The 26,597-nt window shown below is 39.8% G+C and overlaps 5 protein-coding genes across 8 annotated transcripts; 3 read left to right on the top strand and 2 right to left on the bottom strand.

The window, feature by feature from the left end:
- The first annotated feature begins 28 nt into the window (after nt 1-28).
- sfi1 (SFI1 centrin binding protein) lies at nt 29-10,562 on the top strand. Its single transcript, XM_071493819.1, has 32 exons — nt 29-365; nt 488-619; nt 706-777; nt 902-1,012; nt 1,418-1,512; nt 1,599-1,716; nt 1,863-1,965; nt 2,086-2,242; nt 2,368-2,529; nt 2,663-2,733; nt 2,812-2,904; nt 3,003-3,100; nt 3,847-3,913; nt 4,538-4,668; nt 4,768-4,849; nt 4,930-5,108; nt 5,217-5,292; nt 5,849-5,944; nt 6,049-6,125; nt 6,243-6,345; nt 6,443-6,539; nt 7,147-7,307; nt 7,395-7,469; nt 8,016-8,090; nt 8,185-8,361; nt 8,449-8,645; nt 8,727-8,810; nt 8,941-9,106; nt 9,208-9,298; nt 9,434-9,578; nt 9,682-9,781; nt 10,424-10,562. Exons 1-32 carry the CDS (start codon nt 313-315, stop codon nt 10,550-10,552), a joined length of 3,573 nt encoding a protein of 1,190 aa, XP_071349920.1. The 5' UTR covers nt 29-312; the 3' UTR covers nt 10,553-10,562.
- sxph (saxiphilin) lies at nt 10,464-18,996 on the top strand. Its single transcript, XM_071493838.1, has 18 exons — nt 10,464-10,603; nt 11,197-11,257; nt 11,689-11,852; nt 12,110-12,209; nt 12,308-12,484; nt 12,612-12,774; nt 12,883-12,947; nt 13,836-13,993; nt 14,099-14,285; nt 14,379-14,527; nt 14,617-14,707; nt 15,641-15,688; nt 15,793-15,975; nt 16,128-16,275; nt 17,424-17,506; nt 17,611-17,795; nt 18,229-18,415; nt 18,509-18,996. Exons 2-18 carry the CDS (start codon nt 11,203-11,205, stop codon nt 18,550-18,552), a joined length of 2,187 nt encoding a protein of 728 aa, XP_071349939.1. The 5' UTR covers nt 10,464-10,603; nt 11,197-11,202; the 3' UTR covers nt 18,553-18,996.
- A 137-nt stretch (nt 18,997-19,133) lies between these two features.
- sirt4 (sirtuin 4) lies at nt 19,134-22,830 on the top strand. 4 transcript variants are annotated; one of them, XM_071493844.1, is made up of 5 exons: nt 19,134-19,765; nt 20,514-20,583; nt 20,692-20,998; nt 21,507-21,801; nt 21,898-22,830. In XM_071493844.1, exons 2-5 carry the CDS (start codon nt 20,514-20,516, stop codon nt 22,048-22,050), a joined length of 825 nt encoding a protein of 274 aa, XP_071349945.1. In that variant the 5' UTR covers nt 19,134-19,765; the 3' UTR covers nt 22,051-22,830. The 4 variants fall into 4 exon arrangements, with proteins under 4 accessions (XP_071349945.1, XP_071349944.1, XP_071349942.1 ...); XM_071493843.1 differs by having other exon boundaries at nt 19,134-19,954; XM_071493841.1 differs by having other exon boundaries at nt 20,514-20,998.
- Nucleotides 22,831-24,031: 1,201 nt separating this feature from the next.
- Nucleotides 24,032-24,909, bottom strand: cunh1orf74 (chromosome unknown C1orf74 homolog). Its single transcript, XM_071493845.1, has one exon. The coding sequence runs from the start codon at nt 24,907-24,909 to the stop codon at nt 24,118-24,120; it is 792 nt and encodes a 263-aa protein (XP_071349946.1). The 3' UTR covers nt 24,032-24,117.
- Nucleotides 24,032-26,583, bottom strand: tomm6 (translocase of outer mitochondrial membrane 6 homolog (yeast)). Its single transcript, XM_071493849.1, has 3 exons — nt 26,424-26,583; nt 25,391-25,526; nt 24,032-25,279 (listed from the first exon to the last, which is right to left on the bottom strand). Exons 1-2 carry the CDS (start codon nt 26,519-26,521, stop codon nt 25,430-25,432), a joined length of 195 nt encoding a protein of 64 aa, XP_071349950.1. The 5' UTR covers nt 26,522-26,583; the 3' UTR covers nt 24,032-25,279; nt 25,391-25,429.
- Nucleotides 26,584-26,597: the final 14 nt, after the last annotated feature.

Raw genomic sequence — 26,597 nt, 5'->3', positions numbered from 1 at the left:
TAGCGATCTCCTCACGGTAATGTGAGAATATAAGATCCCGCCCTCCCGGGCTGTCCAGGGCTGACATTGCCTGTGTTCCTGACTTTTCGCCGCACAGGGAGAGTAAACATGTCACTCGCAGTTTTAACAGATGTACGGAGGGAAGGGGTCTCGAAACAGCCGTCAAAATGAAAAGATTATTAAAAAGACAGACACGTTTAACTCTCTCAGTGTGGAGTTGATGCAGTGTGTACACTGCTCTGGACGTCGGCGTAGCCCGTTGCCGTTGGCAACAACATCCCTGGTGGCGCGCGGCGTCACATTCGCGGTCACATGACAAGGAAAAACAAAAGCGCGGCGGTGCACCACCTGAACCGTTTCCTCAGGTTGATAAAAGATGTTAATAACGTTATGTAATGAGGTTCAAAAGTGCTGGACACTGTTTGTTTTGCTTTAAAACTGACGCTAATGCTTCGGTTCTGTAACCGATGTCCGTGACGTGATTTAGCACAATGCAGGGACGACACAGACCGAGCAGTGGTGAAACAAAACAAGTCCGCAAAGTTCACACCAGAAAGGTTCCCTACAGAGTTGGATACAACTGGAACAAAGGTGGAAGACTCAAGGAGCTGAGAATAAGGTGCTGAGATTTAATTTACTGTATTTTAACTTGCTGGGGTTTTTTTTATAATTTATAATTTAGCCTGACTTTTTCAACCATCGCAGGCATTTGGCCAGAAAGTTCCTGAAGATATGGATGCAGAACACCTTTGGACGAGTTGCACCTCATAAAGCCAAGTAATATGTTACATTTGTTTTACAAAGTCGAGTTCTGGAGATAAATTATATGTATAGATGGGTTTATTTTTAAAGCTGGATCACTGTCTAGTTATCTAGTTCAAGGGAGTATTTCATATTGCAGGTCTCATCATGACAGCGTGGAGCTGAGACGAGCATTTGAAGGATGGAGAGAGGAGTGGTGGACGTCGAGGAGGGAGTGGAGTCTTACAATGCGGGCAGAGTGTCACTACAGGTCAGTTCAAGTACTATACTTATGAACAAAATTTACATAAAAGACTCAAATACATAAAAAAAACCAAACATATTGTTAAAGATTAAACCTGCGTTTTCCAACCTTTTGGGCTTGTGACAACTGACTATTGTCTTTTTTGGAGCCACTCTTCATGTTTCAAATGTCTATGAATTGTTTAAGTCAATTTAGCTGATAATACTTCTGTACTTTGACTTAAGTATGATTTTAAATGCGAGACTTACTACTGTTATGGAGTATTTTTACATTTTTGTATGGGTACTTTAACTTAAGTAAAGGATCTGAGTATTTCCTGCACCACTGGACTTTACAGTCTTGTAGCCCAGAAAGCTGGTCACAGTTGGTTATTGTGTATTGTGTATGCTAATAAATTATTTTGTGTTTCAGGTATTATCTGTATAACTTGGTATTCCACAGCTGGCGAATGTTTATGTCATCGCAGAGGGAAAAGAATAGCAAATTGCAAATTGCTCAATCATATGGTATGATTTTACAAATGGGAACATATCCAACTTCATTTAGCCTCGTGTTTTGTCAGCTGTTGTGTCATTTATCACTTTGTTTCCAGCTGACAGGCAACGCATGCGTCTGGTTTGGGACAGGTGGGAGGTTTTCACAGAGATGCAGCGAATGAAGAAGAGAATGCTTGAATCAGCTTTTGAGCAGAACAGACTTGCAACTCTGCAGTAGGTTTACTGTATTTACAAAGCACAATTTTATACAGATGCTAAACATCTACAGTGCCTGCAGCCCTTGCACAATACTGTAGATCTACGCTCATAATGTTTAGCAAGTTATACATTTTTCCCTTTTTTATTTTGTACTTGTGCAGTTCTGCATGGAGCTTATGGCAAACTAGGCTGCAGCAGCATCAGGACCTTTACACTTTGGAGGAACAAGCCCTCAAACACCAGGCGCTGACTTTACAGAGGAGGGTAAACATCTTATCCGACTCACTCATAACTCATGTCTTTAGCCTCAACATAAATACTGATCTCTGTACTATTTCCCTTTCTACTTTGTGTAATGTGTCCGCTGCTCTTTTCTTTGCAAAGACTTGGCTTCAGTGGAAAGAAATGCACACAGCTTCCCATTGCCAGAAAAAGAAAGAATCCAAGGCTTCACTTCACTTTATTCTCAAACTGAAAAGAAAAACTTTTCATCAGTGGATGGGTTATGTGTCCTCCTGCCAAACCAAAAGAAAGTCACAAGGTCATTTTAAATACCTGCCTAGAATACATACTTTTTTGGTGTGTATGTTCACCTTTTGAGCCTTATTGCACAGTTTTCTCTTAATATTCCCTTTCAGAATTTTTTTTTCTTTCTTCTTTTTTTAGCTGCAGTTCAGCGCGCCTGTAATCTCCGTCTGGCGAGGATGTGTTGGAGTATTTGGAGAAATGCGCTGCATCGCAGGTGGAGTGAGGAGGACCGTTTGCAAGCTGCTGGGCAGTTAGCCATACAGAGCACCCAACGCAGAGCACTGGAGCGATGGAGAGCTTGTATCCTTATCAATACATAAAATTAACATACCTTTCATATCTTTTATTTTCATACTACTACTATAGTCAAACGTAGGATAGTAAGTTCTTATAATTGCCAGTACAGTTGCTTGATTCTTGAGCTCGGCAGTAGATGTGATGTTGTGCAGAAACAAAACTGAAATAAACCAGATGGCGACTCAACACCACCAACATCATCTACTGGTAAGAACCAAAAATAAAGCAACTTAAGTACAGAATGTGATCATTTCGTGTATTGATTACTGTGTATTGTTGATGCAGAGTGCTGGATTGCAGGGACTTTCTCTCAACGTCATCTGGAACAAAACACATCGCTTGAACAACAACATGGCTCTCCAGCATTATTATCAAACTGTAATAGATCAACAGTGAAATTACATTATACTGTAAGTTAAGTACTTCAATTAAAGTTTGCATTAATGGTTGACATATTATGTTTGTGTTTCTTGTAGATGATGAGGAAGTTTTGGAGGCTGTGGAAGGACCGCCTGGAGGAGGCTGAAGACAAGAGTTTTCAGTCACTAACAGAAATGGCACAGATTAACTACAGGTGCTTTTATTTACTTTTTATACCTCCGTGCTGGCGACAGCCAGGGCCGTTTTTGGATTGTCCCTCTGTCCGTTGCATTCTGGTGAACACAATATCTCAGTAACACCTTGAGGGAACATCCTCAAATTTGGCACATGAGGGAATTTGTTTAGATTTTGCACAAATATTCACTTGGACTCAAAGATGAACTGATTAGATTTTGGTAGTCAAAGTTCAAGCTCACGGTGATCTCATTTTGTTCTGAATGCAATATATCAGGAACGCCCAGAGGGAATTTCATTACATCTGGGACAAACGTTCATTTGGACTCGAGGATGAACTGATTAGAATCTGGTGGTCAAAGATCATTGACACCTCGGAAAATACATTTTGGAATAACTCACAAATTCATATGCTAATTATGACACAATTGAACTCAAATTTTATGAGGATCAAATGAAGTAATGTGATTTTATATCTAAATTGTCCAAGGTCAACGTCACTATGCATCATAATGTTCTGCAAAAACACAGGAAGGGGCGATTGTGACCATGTTTCCTGCCACAGGCCAGGTGGTGGAGGTATACAACCGCAAGGCGATAATTCTAGTTTCATTGGGTGGCTTCACCTACATTTGCCCTGGAGTCAAAGAATATATTGCTTGGTATAGAGAGTTGCATCTATGTGTTCAAAACTTAATGTTAAGTTACTCCTGTGTGATTAATTTGGATTTAAATATTTATCTTAAGTGATTTATCCTTTGACAGCACATCCCTTTTGAGAAGCTGTTTTCACTACTGGAGGGAGAAACTTGCTGAGCAGAGACATATGCAGGTATTTTTCATATGAAAAGAAAGCATTTTCAGTACAAGAGCATTACATACAGAACAGGCATATCTTTCCAAAAATTACAGGGATTTTTCTGCCAAGATGGACTTCAGCTAAACTGCCATTATGTCATTGCCTTGAGTTACTCACTCAAATATAGCTTTAATTACCCTGATGACAGACTTTTGGTAAAGCTGGAAAAAAATATTTCTTTTTACATTTCAGAGCTGACATGGTTAGTCAATGAATTAATTAGGCAATTAACAGGAAATTACTCAACAACTATATTGATAACATTTTCAAGTGGCTTCTTAAATGTGAGTATTTTTTGCTCTTCTCTAAAAGCAGTTCTCACTGTTAGTGAGACAAAACTGGCAAATTGAAAGTGTTGCCTTGGGTTCTATAAAAATTGTAATAATTTCCCAATAATTTCAGATTCTTCAGATTAATTAATAATGAAAATCTTAACTCGCAGCCCTGCAATATTTCCAACATGAAATAACAGTTAATCATTTCCTTTATGTGTCTAACCATTGATGCTAAAATTTAGGCAAACAGTAGATTATAATCATAATTTCCTGTATGCATATATTTTGATAGTTAACGAAAAAATATCATGCTGTTCTGCAGGAATTGGAGCATCGTGCAGACGTTTGGTTTGCAGAGCGCATGCTGCCTCAGTGTTTCAATTCATGGGTTGAGTTCACTCTGCAGAGGAGACTCCACACACAGAGAAGACGCAAGGCAGAAGTCTATAATCAGTGAGTTACTGTCTTTTTCCTCCAGACTTGTACTTGTTTTGAGATTTGTGTCCGAACCAAGCAGAGGTGGCCTGATTTCTTTGTACACTATGTTATTAGGCAGCGTCAGTACACCTGGGTGTTTTACACCTGGTGGGGACGGTCACAGAAGCACAAGGAGCAGATGCTTTCTGAGCGGATGGTATGCCAGCTTTAAAACCATATTGTTGATAAAGAGCACAGCTGTGTATCAGACACTGACTGATAAATCGTTGTCAACAGGCAATTCTTCATGAAGAGCGATGCCACATGCAGAGAGCCTGGGCTCGCTGGAGGCAAAGGACGGAGCAGCAGATCAATGAGGAGGAGAAACAGAAAGCTTCAGACTCTATGTACCTGCACCGACTTCTCCTCAAGACGATGACACAGTGGAAGGACAACAGCACTGAGATTCGAGACACGTGAGGCAAACTTAGTGCTACTGAAGTGATTTATTGGAGAACGTCAGAGCTGTGAGCTTATGGTTCTGCTGTTTTACAGATTTGTCTGTTTATTTGTTTGCACATCAGGAGAAACCGTGAGCAGCAGGCCTGTCATCAGGGTGACCTGCGCTGCATGAAACGGGCTCTGGAAAAATGGAAAAAGGTGCCTATTGTAGTCATTGTCCTGTCAAGTCTGTACACCATCATTACATACACTGTGAGGTGTCAGTGCTTTTGGCTTAAGATAAACAAAATTAACCAAAACTAACAAAAAAACATTCTGAAGACTGCTGTAGCTTTGTAAGCTGCTGAATGTGTCCCACAAACACTACCCTCTTCCTTCAATTAGTTTGTTCAATATAACAAGAGTTTCTGATGCTTCCCCCTTTAGAGGCCCATCAAGGCAGTGTCTTCAGATGTCCTGCTTTGTTTAGACAGCAGTCAAAAACCCAAAGATATTCAGTTTACTTTCCCGTTTGAGAAAGAAGGAAAAGATCAAATTGTCACATTTTGAAAAGCTAAAACCATCAAATGTTTGGTGGTTTTGGTAAAAAAAATAAATAAATAAATCTAAAATTAATTAATTGATTATCTAAACTTTCTGTCGATCAACTAATCTAATAATCAGTGCAGCTCTATATATTTTAAAGAAAATCAAGTAGACACAACTATTTGTATTTGGTATCTGTGTGTTTGTGATTCTCTTGTGTTTTGATCAGTTTGTTCAGAACCAGAGAGAGAGAAAGAGCAAACTGGAGGAAATGCAGCGTTACCATGAAGCAAGACTTCTCAAACACACCTTTGTGGCCTGGAAGGTACATAAGTGTCAGTTACAGGAAATATAATCACATGATATCATACATTTGGTGCGATAAAGATAATGTGAAAGCTGATACACCATGCCCTGGTTTATTCACAGACATACCACCTACAAATGTCTCAGATCTATGGCCATACAGAAGAACTTTACAGACGGCAAACACAGAGCTCTCTCAGGTATTAAACACAAATACATAGATATATTCTCCAAAATCTAAAATCAAAGTCTGGCTTTCTCTATTTAGAAACCGCAAGTATGTATCAGCATCATCAGTTTCTCTTATGTCTCACCAGGATGGTTATGTCAGTGTGGAGGGACAATGCAGTGCTGCAGGCAGAGGGTCAGCTCATGGAGCAACAAGCACAGAATCACTTTCAGCACTTTCTTCAGTTTAAGGTTATTAAGCAGTCTGGTCTTAGTCCTCAATACTAATACAACTGTTCCTTTTTTCAGTGCCTTTGCTCATTGCTTCCTTTGCACTAAATCTTTGAAGGTGTTTCTTGCGTGGAGAGAAGCAGCAACGCATGCAGTGTCAAAGCGCCACCAGCAGGAGGAAGCAGTCAGCAGGGCTCAGAGGTCCATAAATCAAGGTAACAACCATAGACTATATACAAAAGTCAAACAACATGAACTCACACACAACATTCTCCATTTTAATATTTATTTTCTAAAAAACAACTGCAATTGTATTTACGTGAATGTCACCTCTCAGCAACCCCGAACAGAATTTTCCAAGAGGATCTTCAACATTTCTACCAAAGTATTTTGGTAGTGAAGTACATTTGATAGACTTACAGCTCCATAGCTAAGAAGTGTTTGTTTAATGTTTTTTGATTTGCTCTCATAATCACTGTGTATAGCCGATTGGCCAAATTTCAGATACACATAAAATAACAAAAACTGTGATGAAGTGAGACCTCTCACACTGGGAAACCTTAATATTACAAACCAAAGACAACCAAAAATCAATATCCCTGATCCTAGCCTCTCTATAGTGTTTTCTTGTGTGAAAGAAACTTGATTCCTCCAGTTATCCCAGACAAATGGAATCATCATCTGCTTATCACTTTTTTCATCGTATTTGTCCTCACCACAGATTTTACTACTATCATAAGAAGAATTCTACTGTTAAGATTAGGAGCATGTACCTCAAATGCAATACACTTTGTGCTGTAAGCTGATGTTTTCTCTGTTTAGTGCGTCAGCTGCGGTATTTCAGACATTGGAGGAGACAAACCAGAGAGGCTCGGAGGGAGAGGATGTATATGGAAAAAGCCAGACAGCACCATAACTCCAAACTCCTCTCTAAAGCACTGAAAATGTGGAATAAGCATCACTACCAATACCGGAAACATAAGGTTTATAATTCACTTTCCCTCAACTCTTATATAAAGCCCACATGCTATGATTAATGAGTAATTCTTAAAAATGTGACCATTTCATAGGTGATGAAACGACAAGGGATCTTATTGTTGAGATTAAAGATGTACCAGACCTACTTTGAACAGTGGAAAATAAAGGTTTGTTGATGTTATGTTTCACATGCTGAACACTTAAAGAGGCACTCCACTGATTGTACACATAAAGGTCAGTTTACTTGTCATGATGATTAATACTTGTATTATTCAACCAATGAAAAGAGTTGTAAAATGTCTCTGCAGCTTTGGAACATCTTTGAAAAGTTTGAAAAAAAATGCAGGATCCAGTGTTTTTAGAGCTTGATATTATTATTAAAAGTCAGGATATCCATGTTGCTTTGATTTTGACTCTTGATTCTTGATTTGATTCTTTTGTCACATATCCCCCAATATTATGGAAATATGAATATAAAATACAAAATTGTTACAGTTGCCCTTTGAAATTGATGATCATAGGGAAAAGAAGAGAATTAGCCCTGTTTTGTTTGTAAGATGTTCTTACTTGTGGTGCTAATTGTCCATTGTTTGCTATGTGGAGAATTACAGTGAGTAGATATCAAAGTCAGACTCGCAAATCAATATGCATGTATGTGGTTTGACTTATTGCAGTTAAACTGGCAGTGACTTTGATTTACTTCCTGCTAACAGCTGCAGCACAGACGGAGAGAAGTTGAGCAGACGGAGCGAGCGCTCTGGCACTGGTCCCTCACTCTTCAGGCCAAGGTAACACATTGTTTTCTCAGGGCCTCACGAGGAAATTGAACACAAAAATTGTAGAATTGGTGCTAACAGGATTTAATGTGTGTTGATGTTGCAGGTCCTGTATGGATGGAGGCTGTGGGTCACTGAGCAACGCAGAAAGCAAGAGCAGGCAGCCAGAGCTGCACAGGTCTACAGAGACCAGCTGCTGAGGGAGGGCGTGACGTGCATCCTCACATATGCTGCTCACATGAATGATCTCACAGTGAGCCTCACACAACACAGACAAGAGCAAGTGAGTATGTGTGTGTGTATTTATTCAATTTTATGGTCAATTCACTTCAGACATGTAGATCCCTTCAAGTCTGTCTGTGTTCTGCAGAGGTCATGTCACCTCCAGAGAGTGGTTAAACGTTGTGCTATGCGGTGGAAACAGCGGGCACTTTGTAAAGCAGGAGAGCAAGCAGTCAAACCACCAAAAAAGAGTGTGACCTTCTGTTTGACTCCTCCTGGACTGAAGAGTGTTTCCTCATCTGACTCAGTGGAGCAGGAAACTGAAGATGGAGCGCTTAGCAAGCTGTGAGTCTGAGTCCCTGACAGGCTGGGAATCTGTGTTCAGCACATGGACTCAGCCTCACAGAGTCTGTCATTTTTTTGCAGGCTTCCCACCCGTATGCCTCGACGACAGCCGCGTTGTTGTGAAGAGCTGTTTGAGTCTCCTCTGACGGTCTTTCCACATAAGGGGTAGAGCATTACATGTTTATTTTATATTAATCACGCATCTGTTCCATGTTAGAAATAATTTAAAATTGAAACATCATGTCAAAAATATTTCAGTAGGAACCCTTGACAAAGGTTTTTTTCTTTTTTCTAGTCCTCAAAGCCTGTCTGGCACTGCCGGCACTGAAGCAGCTCCAGAACCCTTGGAGTTCAGTTTGCCTTCACAGAGAAACCATCCTGCAGACTCCTTTCAGGAAACCCAAGACCAAGACCTTCTTTTACCTCCTTCTGCTTTCATGACCACTGAGTCTCAAAATATGGTAATAATCATCTGTTTGACTTAGACAGCTATCAATATGCATTCAGTGTTAAATTAAGTGACTCAACTTGGGTTATATTGTGTTGGGGTTTATTTTTCAAGCTGGGAAAAACAAACAGCCCAGGTTCTGGAGATGCCCCACTTGTGCCTTTTCATCAGTTTGCTCCCTTTAAACATGATTCCAGGTATCCAGGTATGGTAGCTGCACTTTTCTTCCCAGTAATGAGTTATTTTAAATGAATTCTATAAAACATGATTGTTAAGATTGGATTATAAAGACCATCGTAAACATCATGGCCAAAACAAGTTTTTGTTGTGCTTTGTCAAGAGATGCATCTGAGAGCATCCAGTGAAGAAACTGAGGGTCCCCATATAGATGGTGTATTAACTGATCCAGTATCAGCTCTAACAAGAGAACTGCTCAGCATTCAGCTGGACATGAAACGTTTCCAAGAGGACAGGAAACAGCTCCGGTAAGAAAGAAAGAAAAGATCAGTTTTTCTGTTCTTGTGTTGTTATCCACGTTGTCACCATAGTAACTTATGTTTGTTTGTGTGTGTCCATGCGTCCATTCAGGGCATGGCAAAAACTAAAAGAGGTATTGCAAAGTTGGCTGCAGACCAGTGGAGAGGATGAACAAATGGAAAAAGATTCTGTTTGTCAGGAGTTGAAGGAGGTAAGAAGATCAGATAATGTTCACAGTTTTTATGTTTAACAGGTAACAACACTTTTGTGTTGACACTCAAAAATCATTTTATGATTTTTTTCCCAGGTCGTTGTTGGTGTTTCAAAACTCAACACAGTTTACATGTGTGTTTCAAACATCAACAGTGATCAGAGGTTACTTCAGTTCACTTCAGTGTATTCTTCATTTGTAAAATCATTCAAAAAAAGAAAAATGACCACGCCATTCATTTCATTACTATGGCTGCCTATAAATATAGCTAATGAGAAAAAAAGTACTCTATCCACTCACTTGGACCAAACTGGGAAAAAGCATCTCTTCATTGCTTTGCCAGAATTTATGCAGTATTGCTCTATCATAAGTGGAAATACATTAAACTGTAAGAGGTAATTGATTTATGGAAAGAGACAGGGCACACAGTCAGTGCCAAGTTACTTCAAGGTAACTTCCCAAATGCACTGATGGTTTAAATTTTGCATGCACACATTCTTCTGAGGCCTCATTTGAGCACTAAATCTCTGGCTGTTGAAAGAAATTCAGCATTCAGAGGTCACATAAGGGGAAACTATATCAAATCATTGACAGAGAATGTGATTTAATCTGTATCACAGTTGATGTATTTGATATTGACAGTTGGAGGAGCGCATCAGCAGACTGTCCACTGAACTGGCAAAACGGAAGCCAGCGATGCTGCTACATGCAGAGAGAATCCAGCACTTACAGACTGTCCTCAATGCTTCAGGAGTTTCTTCTCTCCCTTGAAAAATAAAAGACATGGAAACTGACTGTGTGTTTACAACGTGACAGGAAACGGTAAAGGCCCTCACACATGATCCCAAAGTGATTACACCTGATTGCTTGAACTGCTGTTCATCTGCTGCAATCAGACTTCTCAAAACAATGTGCAGACTGACTTGAGAACTGAAGGAGAAAACTGCTGACACATATTTAGCTATAAGACTGCTTGATTTTTTGTTTGAACTTTCATGATGACCTTTTATAGGAAAATGGATACCTTAATGTCCAGGTAATGCTATTTATTATTGTTAAATATCATGTTAACAGTCTTAAACTTATCTCAGCCTGTCCAGAAACATAAAATCCCAGTACCCTTAAGCAGCTTTCACCTCTGCGCTTTAACTCTACAAAACATTGGATAGGGGTCGTCCTTGTGACAGATGGTGCTAAATATTTTCCATATGTGTGTAAAAAGTGACTTTACTGTTTTCAGAGGAGTAGCCCTTGCGCAATAAGCTTTCTGTTTCCCCGTTGGTACCAGTGCCTCTAATACTTTGGAAAATCTATGCAGAAAAATCAGGGATTTCAGACTAACGGAGAGGACAGCTGTCTGTTGTGCTCTGCATACTGCATAAGACAGATTTGTCTGAATCTTTTATCTACTACAGGGCAGAATGCGAGGAGTTTATGCTATTTTACTCTTTTTCATCTTTGGCTGCTGCATCAGGGGTAAGTTTTGTTACTGAACCAGTTCATGTATTTACAACGATAAGTCATTTTTTGCTCATATTCAGTTTCACTGTTGTTGAATGTTCTATGTCTGTTTTTTCTTTTGTTAGTTTTGCCATCTGATTGTTGCTGGGAAAGTTGTTGCCCTCTTTGTGGAGCATTTTGCTTTTAAGGACATTATTAAAACTGGTTTTAAAACTATAAATGTTGTCAAATCATTTCACAGTTTACTGATACGCAGAGTTAGCTTTAGATTTTCTTGATTAATGAATGCACAAAGAAATTCATAAAATACCTGCATCTAAACAAATAAACAAATATTGACAAATATGTGTCAAGTTGACAAACAACTAAATTCTGCAGAAGGTGCACAGTATATTACTCTTCTGACTGACTTGTGTGGACTGTTTGAACTGTTATTTGCATGACAGCTAAGAAGATGCGGTGGTGCACAGTGTCAGATCCTGAACAGAGGAAGTGTGCAGAACTAGCTAAAGCTCTAGTGGCGTCACTGCCTCCAGCTGCCGTGGCAGCTTTTGCCAGACTCTCATGCATCCGAGCGTCAAGCACAACTGACTGCATCGATAAGATCAGGGTGAGCCATCCTTCACATTAAATGCACTACATAATTTTTAATTAGAACCTGTTCAGACTGATGGAGGTATAAAAAATGTGCAAAGATGATAAAGAAATATCAAAACTAGGCTGTGTATGTAAGATTTGGTTACCCCTTACTGATAAATCCAAATTCTAAATATATAATATAATATATGTAAAAAGATGTTTGTATAATGAATGGACTTTGAAGGTGTATGAACAGTGAGGAAACACTGCTTGCGTTCTTTGTTTCAGGGAAACCGTGCTGATATAGTGACATTAGATGCAGGAGAAGTTTATTCTGCTGTGAAGCAGTTCGGCCTCGTAACCATTGCCAAGGAGATATACAGTGATGGTAGGTTTTACTTCACATTTCTGATACATGTCTCCTCATCACCGTGTTCTGAGCCAGTTATACCTGTTTGTGATCATCCACCTGCGTCTGCTCTGCAGGAGGCTGTATTCTGTCTGTGGCTGTGGTGAGAAACAGCAGCTTGGACATACGATCCTTGCAGGGCACCAGGAGTTGTCACAGTGGGGTTCGATGGACAGCTGGATGGAGTCTTCCTCTTGGCTTCCTGTTGTCCAGAAACTACCTAAGCTGGTCAAAGGAGCAGCCGCTCAGTCAGGGTAATAATTATCAGCAGCAACCAGTGAATGCAGTACAGTGTGAAAGTGTCCTCTTTCTATTTTCTATTTTCTCTTTTCTGGTTCTCTTATTATTCAGTCCCCTGAATTCTTTTCTCTTATTGAGCAGATGTCAGTACCTTTTTCAGTGCCAGCTGTATTCCAGGAGCTTCTGCCATGGCACCTCCTCTCTGCACTCTGTGTCAAGGCCAGAAGTCTTATATTCGCCAGAAGAATTACCACTGTGAAACATCCCACAGTGAGCCGTTCTACAACAGCCAGGGAGCCCTCAGGTCAGGCTTAACTAAAGACCAAAAAGGACGCATATTTACTATACACATGTGAAATAACAGTAAAAACATTACTGAATTTCTCCTTTTACCGGTTTTGTTCTGTCACAGATGTCTCAAGAGCGGAGCAGGGGATGTCGCATTTGTGGACCATTTAGCCCTTACAAGTATTGAAGGTAAACAATATCTTCTAATGGAGGTTCTTCTATTTTATCTTACTAATTATTCATTCAGTTACAATTGAAAAAACTTTTCTGCAGCATCCTTGTGGTCTAGGGGTTTAAGACACTGACCATGTCTTTGCAACATCCCCAGTTTGAGTCCAGTCAGAGCTAATCTCTCTCTCTGTACTGTTAATCTACTCCTGCAGTTTTCATTTTTTCTTAAACCTTTATCTATTCAGAGTAGTTTCCCTGAGAGGCAATCTGACTTTGACAGGAACGTCCTGATCACGATCACACAGTTACCCACATTCACACCTGGAAGCTGCCCAGTATAACCACAGCCTGACCTGTTGGCCACTGAGCAGCTCCACTGGAGCAGTGGAGGGCTTTGCTCAAAGGCACCCCAGTGGTGCTGATGAGGGTTGGATAAGTGCTGCTCCTCTAACCTTTATGCCACCACTGCTCCCAGTTGTCAGGGGGTAGTTTAGAGTAGCTCAGTTAATTTGAAAAAATCTAAATTATAATTTGATAATAAATAAATAAATAAATAATGAGTGACCCATGAGTACTGTGTGCTCATGTAATCATGTAGTAATAACTACTACTCGTCCTGGGTTGGAATGTCAACCTGTTTTCAGTTGTCACAGCTGGTATGATCCAACTGCAAGATGGTCTTTAATATTTAATAATAAACTACCAGCAAAGCTGACTACAAGGTTTACCATCAGCCTGAGTCAGTTGTTACACCTGAACACCACCTGCTGCCACTAATTGAGTTTACACTGAGCTTAAAGTAATGGATATATGATTGAAACTGCCTGCATCTGCCAAACCTGCACAAAAACTGCTGAAATCACCTGCTTTTTCACAACTCCTTCCATATTCTGTCTGTTCTGTCAGAGAGTGAGAGTGATGAGTTCAGGTTACTGTGTACCGATGGTACACAGGCTCCTCTCAGCAACTACAGAAACTGTAATCTGGGACGTGGTCCAGGAGGGGGCATGGTCACCAGATTCAACTTTCGCAAGGTTGCTCGCAAATTTCTATTGACTGTGCAGGTACATTTTTTTTGGTCATTCCTTTGCTTTTCCCACAAATATCCCACATTTTCTTTGTGTGCTCCATGTCTGTTTATTCTTTAAGGACTCCCTGTTATTCTTCAGATGCTGTTTGGCCAACGAGGAAGAGAGAGGCAACGCTTCCAACTGTTCAACTCATCGATTTTTGGGGAAAGCGACCTTCTTTTCAAAGATGCGACAGATAAATTAGCTGTTCTCCCAGATGACATGGACGTCAGTCAGGTGCTGGGACTTGATTATGTAGCTCTCCTCAAAGGTCTTGGACACGAAGGTGCTTAACTCCACTGATGTGTGGTTGTTCATTTTTATATTGAAAGCAGACTGGCTGTGATTGTGTGATGTCACTGTACCTGTATGTGTGCAGGGAGCTCACTGGAGGACAGTGTTGTGCGCTGGTGCTGCATCAGCCACGCAGAGCAGAAGAAATGTGAACAGTGGGCTCTCAGTATTAAGTCAGACCCACTGGTGTGTGTTAGCGCAGTCTCAATGCGGAACTGTATCGAGAAAATTAAGGCAAGTCATAGAAATTGCACAATATCAGGATTTTTATTATTTTTAAAGTACTATCATTTATGCTCCAACTACCTGTATCTTTATGACAGAGGGATGAGGTGGATGCTGTCTCGCTGGATGCAACTCACTCATTCATCGCTGGGAAATGTGGTCTTGTCCCTGTAGTAACTGAATATTACGGTAAGAATCTATGTATTTTGTTTTTCTAAGGACACATCATAATATATACACCCCCCCCCCCCCCACACACACACACACACAGAATCCACACATTTGAGAAGCTGAAACCAGTAAATGTTTGGTATTTTTGCTTTAAAAATGACTCAAATGATAAATTGATTTTTAATTTTTAGTCTATGAACTAATTGACTAAACACTAGCAATTGTAATGCAATGTATAATCCTTCACTGTCCAGGATTTTTTAATCATTGTGGAACAAAGGATACAAATTAAAATAGCAATAATAGATATTAATACAAAAACAAATAATTATAGAGAAATCAAAAAAAGAGAAGAAATTATAAAATATAAGTATAAACAAATTACATTAACTAGAATGAGTGCCTTGCATTTATATGCCTCCGTCAACCAGTCCAGTTGCATTTAATTAGTGTTTGAATTATTTAGTTATGGCTAAGTGTGTTTTGTGAGGTCACAGTGACTTTGACCTTTGAACTTTAACCACCAAATTCTAGTTCGTCCTTGAGTGAATTTTTGTGCCAAATCTGAAGAAATTCCCTCAAGGCATTACTGAGCTATCACGTTCCCAAAAACGAGATGGGCGGATGGACAACCCGGACGTAGGGTTGTATTTTGTTCTCATTTGCTTCACTACAAAACAAATTTGACATGAAACAATTAATGGATGTAAAGTTTCCATATTTTTACTTGAAGAACTTGTCCTGTTGCAGTCATATGGAGAAAGTTATTCTTTCAATCCTAAAGATTGTTTCTGGCTTTAGCCACTTTTTGCCACTTTTTACGGCTTTTCTGCCTGCAGCACTTAAAATGGTTGGTTGTAATCATCAGATTAATCATTAGATGAGTTGCTGTCCTAATATTTAATCCTTCTATCTGTTCCATTTCTGTTGTCTTCTCTTGGACTCTCTCAGGGGGAAAATGTGCACTTTCTGAAGGATCAACTCACTTAGAGACAGATGGTGAGATGAAAACAAAAACCAGTTTAAGGCCTAATTTAGAGTGATCTTGAAAGCTTATGTGATTGTTGCCTTTACATGGAAACCCCCGCTGTCTGTCTCCTCAGTGTTGCCCTCAGTGGTGGGTGTAGCAGTTGCGAAGCGCTCCAGCAGAAACATATTCATCGGGAACCTTGGAGGGCGTCGCTCCTGTCAGAGCCACATGTACAGCCCCGCAGGCTGGCTGCTGCCATACAGACACACATTAAGCCTTGAGCAGAACAGCAGCTCCCCCTGTGATCCAAACCAAGGTGCTGTTTCCAATCATTCATATGGAGTCCTGCTTTATTAAACTTGTTTAATATTCACATTTACAATTTCCTGTTTTTGGCTTCTTGTCTTATTGGCATTTTAAACTTAACCCACACATGTAACTGCTGTCTATCACTTTGTGTTTTCTTAGTGTACAACAAGGTATTTTGGAAAGGCTGTCTTCCTGGCTCTCAGGGGAATTTGTGTAAAGTGTGTATGGGAGGCACCGGGGAGGCTGCAACCAAACGCTGCACTGACAACCACAATGAGCGGTTCTATGGCAACATGGGGGCTTTAAGGTATGACCAGCGGCTTCCCTCTGCCAGAGTTTTCTGCTCAAATTATGAAGAAGTACATTTTCTCCCTTACCTGTAGTTGTATTCAGCCATTGAGATAGATTAGGTTTTATACGTCCCTGTTTTAAATATTTGTCCACTGCAGGTGATGTAAATGGAACTAAGTTTATGGTGCAAAAATATATTTAAACCTGAATTACCAGATTTTCTTGCCACTTGGAGGCAGCTGTAAACCCAACACTGACATATTATCACCAGTTCTGTTCATATATTTAACTTTTTAGTAACAAGTTGCTCATTTACACATACAGCAGTGCTTTTATTTGGAGTAGTGTTAGTGTCAGCTGGACAAGTGCAAGTCCAATATTCACTCTGCTTTTAGCTATTTCTTTTCTCCAACAACTAAATATCTGTCTCTTAAATGCACAGTATGTAACTTCTGCCGCTATAGGGGTCTCTCAATCAAAAATATAACAAAAGACAGCGTTGGATGACATCATGAGGTTGGGGATCTTGGGAGTTGTTGTCTTCACCACCATTGCCATAAGCTTCTCCCGGTTTGGATTTCTTCAGTGTCAGTCATTCAAAAGGTTTTTACCTGGAGCTGGAATTATCTATAGAGGTCTCCTCCTCTCCAAAATAAACAGATCCGGTGATCATAACCGTTAAAAGAACTGAATGCAGTTTCACATTTAAAGTCAGTGTTTCGCTGACACTATAAAGTGGACACAGGGCAACAGGGAAGAGTTGGGGCTAAAACTGCAAATCTAACTAGCTGCTAATTTATGAACTTGTGTCCAAGTCTGTTTCCCATCGAGATCTGTTCCCCCCTAGCCCTGTACAAATAGATAGATAGATCGATAGATAGATAGATAGATCGATAGATTGACCTGACCTCACAGCTGGGAATGTTGCTGTCAGATACCATTCCCCCTGAGTTTAATAGGAAGGGAAGATCACAAATCTATCAAATTCATTCTGCTGACTTGTCTACCTATAAAAGGTAAGTCGTGTAAATTTCAGCTTGTTATTACCCAAATCCCCCATAATATCAGCGGGGAACGCATCCCAACAGCTGGGGATGCTGCTGCTGCTGATTTTTATATAATTTGGTTGAACTGACCGTTTACCCCTTTACTCATCGTTCATAGGTGTCTGGTTGGAGATCCCAGTGGAAAAAGCTATGGCGATGTGGCCTTCCTTGAGCAGCACAGCCTTCAGGCCAACATCCTCGGTGAGATATTCAAGAGAAAGTTTTTACATAAACACACACACTGATGCTTACTTATATTGTATGTTTATTATGTCACATTATGTTTTTGTCATGTCGTGCTTCAGGTTTGAGCTCTGCTGGTTGGGCAGAGGGGTGGACACCATCAGACTTTGAGCTGCTGTGTGGTGACGGTCGCCGAGCCCCGTTGTCAGAGTGGGAGAGCTGTAATCTCGGAGTCATCCCACCCAACATCATCATGACACGGCCAGTGCTCACGGCACGAGTTTACGACTTCCTCATGAAGTCGCAGGTCAGCTTATGTATTCAGATTTAAATGATAAATTGGGGTGTTTTAAATCAGGTTTTCCTTGTACACATGTGTGGCTCAACAGCACCTCTACCATCTAAAGTAAAACCTGATGCTGTTGTTAGCCTCCAAACCTCCGTAGGGCTTGCCATTGCATTTAGGACAGGGTTATTTCAGTTCACAGTCTGATGCTTTACTTGACTTGTAAACAAATCTTCGAAGCCACACAAGATCCTTGCCTCAATAAATTGACAAGGTCTTGATAGCAGCTCCACTTTTTGGAGAGATCCACTTTTTTGTTTCTTCTGATGAATGTTGACGTAATTCAGGACAGACTCTTGAATTATGATCTTTGGCATTGTAGGTGGATATTTGTTCTTTCTCAATTCATTCTTAATTTTTTAAACACTTTTTTTTTTTTTTTTAAATCATAAAGGAAACTTTGGCAGCTAATCCAAACACGGAGTTCAAGCTCTTTGAGTCTCAGCAATATGGAGAAAGTGATCTGCTGTTTAAAGATGCAACACAGTGTTTCGTCCACACAAGCCATAAGGACTATCGCTCCATCCTCGGAGAGGAGTTTTACACTCATGCAGAAACCGTCTTCAACTGCACGCATTCTGGTACAACTACAACCAAATACACTGGCCGATTGTCATGCATGTCAAATACATAAACAACACTAATGCTAATGCATACCTTGCATTTCCTTACAGATATCTTGGAGTTTTGCAGTCAGGACGTGTGCAGCATATTCTAACAGAGAGAAGGAAACAACCTTTCGTGTGCTTCTCAATGGTTAAAACCATCGCTTGTATCTTCATGTTCAACCAAAAACTCTGCTGGATGACTACTTATGCACAGAAGGGGTTGAGGTTTCATGCAAAATGAAGTGAAGGACCTTTCAACAACTGCAACATTTTTTGTCGGTCATTACCTTTGCTTTCACTTTTGCAACTTTTAGATGCCATTATAAATTAGTGGTGTGTTATGTATAATCTCTGTGTCTTTCAATGACACAAAATGCTTTGCTGTAGCAAATGTTTTCAAGCCATTACATGACATTATCTCAGCAAGGTCTCACACAAAGGACCTGTGGTGATGCCCAGTACTGCAGTAATTGCCATGCCACATTAAGATTACTACACTTGTAAAAGGATATCTGTGTGTGTGGAATATGGAAATATATCCATGTGCAAGTGTATCTAGGTTTCACCTAAATTCTTAGCTGTTTACATGGGCCAGTTATATCACTGTATTTGTAATTAAAAGGCAAAATGAAGGTGAGAATACAACCTGTAAGAGATACAGTGCATTCAGAAAGTCATTGGACCCCTTCATTTTCTTCACATTTTGTTTTGCTAAAATATAAAAATATTTTTTCCCTCATCAATCTACACTCAATACCCCATAATGACATAATGAAATAGAAATAAAAAAAAAACTGCACTCCAGTAGGTTTAAATACGTGGGGATAAATATTGCACCACAGTTAGATAATCTATTTAAAGAGAACTATACCCCTCTCATACATGAGATAAAAATAGATTGGTGTAAATGGTCCACTCTACTATTGTCTTTGTTAGGAAGAAATACGTGTCATAAAAATTAACGTTCCTCCAAGATTTTTTTTTTTTTTTATTTCATAGATGAAAAAAATAGGATATTTTAATGATTTATTGACCGCCAAACTGGAAATGTTCCCGGTTTTCATTTCGGGAAAATCAGTTCACCTTAACGAAAATCCTTTGACTACAACTCCCAGACTCCAGCGCGACTATGTTTGGTGTTAACATAAAACCGGGCATTTCCTGTTCCTGTCAGTGTCACAGTCCGGCTAAGGTTCCTATCTTATATCATCCTGTCGCGGTTTGTCATGTTATTCCACCAACACTCAGTAGCCGCAGACACTTTGTTGTGCCAGAAACTACAACAACGTTTAACTGTAGTTACCGCTGTAACTCACAAATAAGGTACAGTAGTTAACTAACTGACATTAGCGGAGTTAGCTAGCTGTCATTTTAGCTCTCCTTAGCCAGCTGTTAGTTACCGGCTGAAACGGCAGCTTATGTAAAAGTGAATAGTGACCCGTTCACTGCTTCTGGCTTTGTTCATATATTCAAGCTTTACTGGCATTAAAGCGAATAAAACATAAAAATAGGGTAAGTGTTATGTCATGTTAAGCAACTGTGATAGCATGTGTGGTCGTAAAACGTCTTAGCTACCTTCAGCGTGTCTGCAGGGTTTGTAAAGTGATGAGCGCTGATTTAAGTTTCCTTTAGGAGCTATAAATAAAGTGTTAAAGTTTGTTTACGGAGATTTTAAATGTCCAGAAAAACCTGGCTCCGACCTCAAATTAATTAGTTATTTTTTTGATTGGTTAATCCATCCATCCGTTTTATTCATTTTCAAGTTTAGATCATGTTGATCATGATTATTTAATGTTATTATTAGGAATATGCCAGGAAATAATGACAACAATGTAAAATAAAAGTGAATAAATTGACTTTTAATTGCATGACACTTGTTAAATAATTCTAGATCATATCATCTCTCCTGGTTTTCCATCATAGCAGAAACCCTGTACCTAACAGTTTGCATTCACAATTTTTTGTCTTTTGACTTTTTGACTGCCCCTTGGTGGAGGAAGATTAAATAATTTGTGTAATGACACTAGTGATTCAGTTTATAACCATTAGCAATGTATTTGTCCTGATGCAGATGAGACTGCCCTGGTGGACCCTCACGTTACACTCAGCACCTTTAAGGAGGGCATCCACAGTCCCTGCAGGTATGTCGAACTTTGTCCCCACCTGCAGCACCACTGATGCCCAGTTACTGAACCAGCTGCAGCACTTTGTGTCCCGGGCCAGACGCCTGTTTGTCATCAGTGGAGCAGGTCTCTCCACAGAGTCAGGCATCCCCGATTACCGTTCAGAGGGCGTTGGACTGTACGCCCGTACTGATAGACGACCCATGCAGCATGCAGAGTTTGTCCGCAGCGCAAAGTCCCGTCAGCGCTACTGGGCCAGAAATTTTGTCGGGTGGCCACAGTTCTCCTCACATCAGCCAAACACTGCACACAAGGTCCTGCAGCGGTGGGAGGAGAAGGAGAAGCTGCACTGGCTGGTCACACAAAATGTAGATGCGCTTCACTCAAAGGCAGGACAGAAAAGATTGACTGAGCTCCATGGCTGTGCCCACAGGTAAGAAAACATCACCTGATACCTTAATCATGAGCTCTCACTGGTATAGGTGAAGTTCAGATTCCTTGTTTGAGTAACAGCGGCAATAAAGGGTTGCTTCACCCCAAATGAAAAAAAAGCATATTTTCTCTCTTAGTGCTATTAAGCCACATCAATAGTTTTAATATTATTGGACAGGTTTGTAGGTATCAGACTCTAAAATGTATGCTGAATCGACTTTGTTTGTAATGGTCACAGCATATAAACATAGATAAAAAATTAGCATTAAGATTTACAATAATAATCCACAGACCTCACTGTTAACTGTTTTCATTGAGACTAGAAATAGTTTGACAGAAATATATATAAATATCTGAGACCAATAACTCAAAACCTGAGCAAATAAAACCAAAACTGGCTAAGCTACAGGGAGTAATTAAGAAATTATGTTTTTGTTATGTGGCTGCACTGACATTATAAATCACCACCCAGGTGCTGAAATGTGATGATGAAATATGGGTGTTCTCAGGGTGCTGTGCCTAGGCTGTGGTGCCATTTCAGCGAGGGAGGAGCTCCAGAAACGATTCATATCATTAAACCCAGACTGGAGAGTTCAGGCTGGTGCTGTGGCGCCAGACGGTGATGTCTTCTTGGAGGACGAGCAGGTCCTTCATTTCAGAGTTCCCTCCTGTGACGACTGTGGAGGAATACTGAAGCCTGAGGTCACGTTTTTTGGAGACACCGTGGGAAAAGGGACGGTACAGTTTGTGCATGATAGACTGGCAGAGTCGGACGCGGTGCTAGTCGTGGGGTCCTCGTTACAGGTAGATTTTGGAGCGACTTGGTCACAATAACACTCGGTTACAACACAATTATTTCTGAATTTTTGCATTAAATTGTGTCCCACTTTATTTCCCAAGGTATACTCAGGATACAGGTTCTTACTGGCAGCAAGTGACAGGAAAATGCCAGTCGCCATACTGAACATCGGGCCCACAAGAGCCGACCACCTGGCTGAGCTGAAAGTGAGCGGCCGATGTGGTGAAGTGCTGTCAGTTATTCACCCCCTCTGACTGTCATGGACATCAAGTTTGAATATTCTGCATTCAGCTAATAAAAAGGCTGTGCACACTACCTCAGTTTTAACAAGTTATCATTATAACCACCTCCAGGATGATATTCTCAGCTGTTTGACACTTTTTGTATAACATTCAGTTGCAGAACAACTGAATGTTAATAATATAAATGTCCTTTAGTGAAAAATGTGTGCCTGTCTCAGAAACCCAACTTCACTGGAAACAACAAATCAGTATCAGGGGATCAATATCTTGGCTCTGTTCACTAAAAGTACACTGATGCTGCTTTTATTTAAAGATATTGTACAGACAAATCAGCTTAAACTGACTTGTTTGTATTATGTTAAACTACAAGAATTTTTTTTAGAAGTGCAGGTTGATATTGGAAAAAGGCATAAAATTGTGTAGCAGGTTAAGACACAATCGATAAGTATCTAATAAATTGGAAACTATTTCAAGACAGTATGCAAAAATATACTACAATCAGATGGTTTTGGAAAGGTTTCATTTGTGTTATCCTGGAATGGAATATGATCATGTTTTTATATAATGTGATGCTGAGATTGAGGCATACATTTTAGAAGCATTAAATAACAGTGAAGAGAGTGGACCTTTTTGTCAGGCTTTTAAACTGTGTTACAAATAGTGTCTGTCCAACGGACTGTAAAGCAGTGGATCTTGTTTTACTTGTTTTACTAACTAAAGCAAATGTTTCTATCTGAAATGTCATAACAGAAACTCTTGTTTTAGTTCTTTTAAATAAATTATTTTAAAGCATTTTACATGTCAGGTCATTTTCTGTGTTATTTGTCACAAATTTACAATTTTGCAGTTGTAGTGCTGAATTCAGATTAACTAAATGTTGCAACATTTATGTCCTGAAACATCATAATTTGTTGGTATGAAATAAAACACCACTGGTGGCCATTTTAGCTAACTATATCATTTCTTTTTGTAATTAAAATGCCCCCTGACATCAACAAGTTAGACGAGAGATGAGACACAGATGAGAGGCGACAGGGAGCAATGAGGAATGACATGCAGTGTTGGAAAGTTACACTTACTCAGGTACTGTTGTTAGGTACAATTTTGAGGCAATTGTACTTTACTTGAGTATTTGCATTTCTTGCTACTTTATTCCTATATTTCACTTTAATACATAAAATACATCTATATATATATATATATATTCTAAAAATGCACGCGCACACACACATTATGTGTATGTGTGTGTACTAATGCATCCACAGGTTCCACTGGTCTAGGTGGAGCTAGGTGGAGCTACTGTACACACACACATACATATAATGTGTGTGTGTGTGTACAGTAGCTCCACCTAGCTCCACCTAGACCAGTGGAACCTGTGGATGCATTAGTACCAACAATGTACATAAAGGATCTGAATACTTCTTCCACCACCAATTACAGTGCAGCCTCATTATGCATCTTAACCAAAAGGCTGCTAATGGAAAAGGTGTGTAATTGCTACTTGCCATTGGCCATTAACTGTATAGTGTTGGTCAAAAGAACATTTAATTTCCTCTATATGCACGAAAAGTATTATGTTGCAATACAAGACTACAGGACACTTCAAGGACACACTAAATTCAACTGTTTTGTTGATGAAACACACAGTACTCAAATGATTTGTGTTGCAGTTCTTCGTGACTGGATTTAACATAGCTTTATTTTTAAATGGTTTTTTTTTTGTGTGTTTTATTGTTCAGTGACTCTGGTCATGTTCTTTCCTCAGTGGAGTGTTTGAAGCACATTATTCTACATACCTGCACATAAACAAATACCTCTGTATTATTACTTTGAAAATGGCCTTAGAATGATGGAATAATTTGTTTTCTTGTTCCTTGAGGGTTTGTTTTCAGTTACTTTTGTCATAATTCAGGTTATGTATGTCTTGTGTTGACCACTGATGCTACTGTTAACCCGGGATTTGAATACCATTGCACATTTTGAAATAAACTTCTGTTTTGAGAAACTTTAATGGAGTGATGAAGTACATCCATATATTCTGTATCAGGGTATTGTAAAAACAAACATATGTTAGCATCACAAACAGACTGAGGGCAGAGTAACTGTGTTTTGACATATGCTAAGATCCTTTAGGACATTTTGCTGCTGAAATTTTTCTTGTAAACGAAGACCCCAGCACTCCAGGTTGGCCTGTGTCTCTTTAAGCAGAACAGCAGGGACGCTGAAAGAGTACAGACAACATCTGTGACCAGAAGTATCTGCCTGCCATGTTGCTACAGCTGTAGTCACCATCAGGGGAGTCATAGACAGACAGTTTTCAAAGCTTTTGGTCTGATTGAACCAGTAGGTGACAGGGAAACCCAATAAAAGACCGAAGACTGTGCACAGGTTCCACTCTTCACATTTCTCTCCAACATAAAGAGGTTTCTCAGCCTCCTTCAGTTGTTCAAACCCTCTGAGAAGAAGCAGTAAATCTTCTATCACGCTCTTCAGCTCCCCTCTGAGCCGGTCAGTGATGGTGGGCTTCTCCAGTGAGTGGCAGACATCAATCACAGCCACGCCGCCATCATGAAGTGTCAGCTCTATATTTGATCTGACTGTAACTGGATTAACAATGAGAGTGTTTCCATTTAAATCCAATGTGAGAAGTGATTTAGACACAAGCTGGGAAGACTGCAAAGAGCTCAAATACTGCTGTACCTGCTCTGAACTGGCACTGTTACTGTCATACAGCAGAGCGGGTTTCAACCCCAGATCAACAGCTGAGACCTGAGCAGCCAGGTCCAGACTCTGAGGAACAGAGAGAGATTTTCTACCAATGCACAGACTTTTACGAGCTGCAGCAACAAAAAGCTCCTGACTGGACATAGCTGAATAAATCACATCAGACAGATCAAACAGTCAAATGTACCAAAATGTTACACCTCGATAACTAGACAAGTTTCTGATGCACTTCCCGTAATGAAAAGTATGTTAGTTCTTAAAAATTAAACGGCTATTTCAAAAATCTATCTTTCAAAGACAAGAACGTAGACATTGACTGAATGTTATTATTTGTTTTCAAGACATCTACAATGAGACAAAAATAATAATAATTAAAAAAAAAAAATCACCAGAACAGAAAAGTGAAGCAAATTCAGGTCAACAAGATGATTTGTTTTTCAAAGTACAACTTGTCATAAAAGTTTTGTGATTGTTTATTCATATCCCTTGTTTCTTCTTTGTTGGTCCAAGATACCTAGAAGAACAGAAGCATCATGTCAGTTACAAATATTTTCCTCACATATTAATATTAATCTGTAATTTTGTCACTACATATTAAGAGATATACATAATGTGATGATCTCACCATCATCCTGGTTTTGGTGGCGCTCTATTTTGGACCAGGTTATGTTACAGGCTGAGGTGACATCAAGTCAAAATCTGAGAGATTTCTTGCAACCCAAACACCAGCTGCAAACAAACCCAAGTTGACCAGAAGATTCCTGGAGGAGATTAAACATCCATTGAGTCAGGATTTATTTTTGACAAGATTAAAGCTTTTAACACATGGAATAAAAATTTACTACATCTCTTTACTACATCTCTCTTTACTACATCTCTCCATCAGCTGAAAATACATTTTCAAAATGGGGGAAAAAAATAATGATACACCGTGACAATGGCTATAAAATGGGAGCAAAAATGACCTGCTGTGCTCCCTCCATCACAATCTTGTTTCTTCCACTGTCTGTGCATTGTGACAATATTGTTGCATTGTAAAGTAATAAAGCAAGACCTATAAAGTTTTCATTGTGCTGTGGTGCTTAAGTTTTCTTATTAAAAATTATCAACAAAACAGCTGACATACAGAAGGCCTGGAGCTGTTGGGGCACCTAGAGTTCTGGGGCCCCAGCCCAGTTCCCCACCTTGCTTGGTAATGGTTAGAAAAAGATGGTCCAGTTACTATGATAATCATTTAATCAATCGATTATTTTCTCAATTAATCGCATAGTCAGTTAGTCTATTACATGGCGAAAATGGTGAGGAAAATCTCAAATGTTATTTCCCAAAACCTGAGAATGACACCTTCAATCATTTTGCTTTGTCAGATCAATGATCCAAAACTCAGATATATTTAATGTATATTTCAAAACGCAGCAAATCCGGACACGTGAGAAGCTGGAACCACAACATGCCCAGTCACTTAAACAGTTATTATGAAAACGGGCTACTTTCTATTCATTAACTCAGCTGATGATTAATCGACTAATAAGCTCTGTAGTTACATCCAGGCGAGAGACTCAAGGGCAACCCCCCTCATGGAATCAGTGATGCTAGCCGTGTGGCTAACGTTAGCACATGTTAAAAAAAAAAACCACACATTATCCACATCAACTCACCTTCTGAAGTCGTTTCGGTCTGTTGCAAATCGACAAGCTGAACGGATCCAGTCAGTTACAGCGGGGGATGAGCCCTTTTTACCGTTTGAACCGTTCATCGTGCTAACGTGTGGTGTAAGGATAACTGGCAACGGGCGGAACAAACAATCAGCAGGAGGAGAAGGAAGAGTTTAG

The sequence above is a fragment of the Trachinotus anak genome, unplaced genomic scaffold (genome assembly GCF_046630095.1).
Source record: "Trachinotus anak isolate AG129_WGS33_773 ecotype Australia unplaced genomic scaffold, CSIRO_AGI_Tana_v1 ptg000013l, whole genome shotgun sequence".
NCBI classification, from domain to species: Eukaryota; Metazoa; Chordata; class Actinopteri; order Carangiformes; family Carangidae; genus Trachinotus; species Trachinotus anak.
This window is presented reverse-complemented; position numbering and strand designations above follow the sequence as displayed.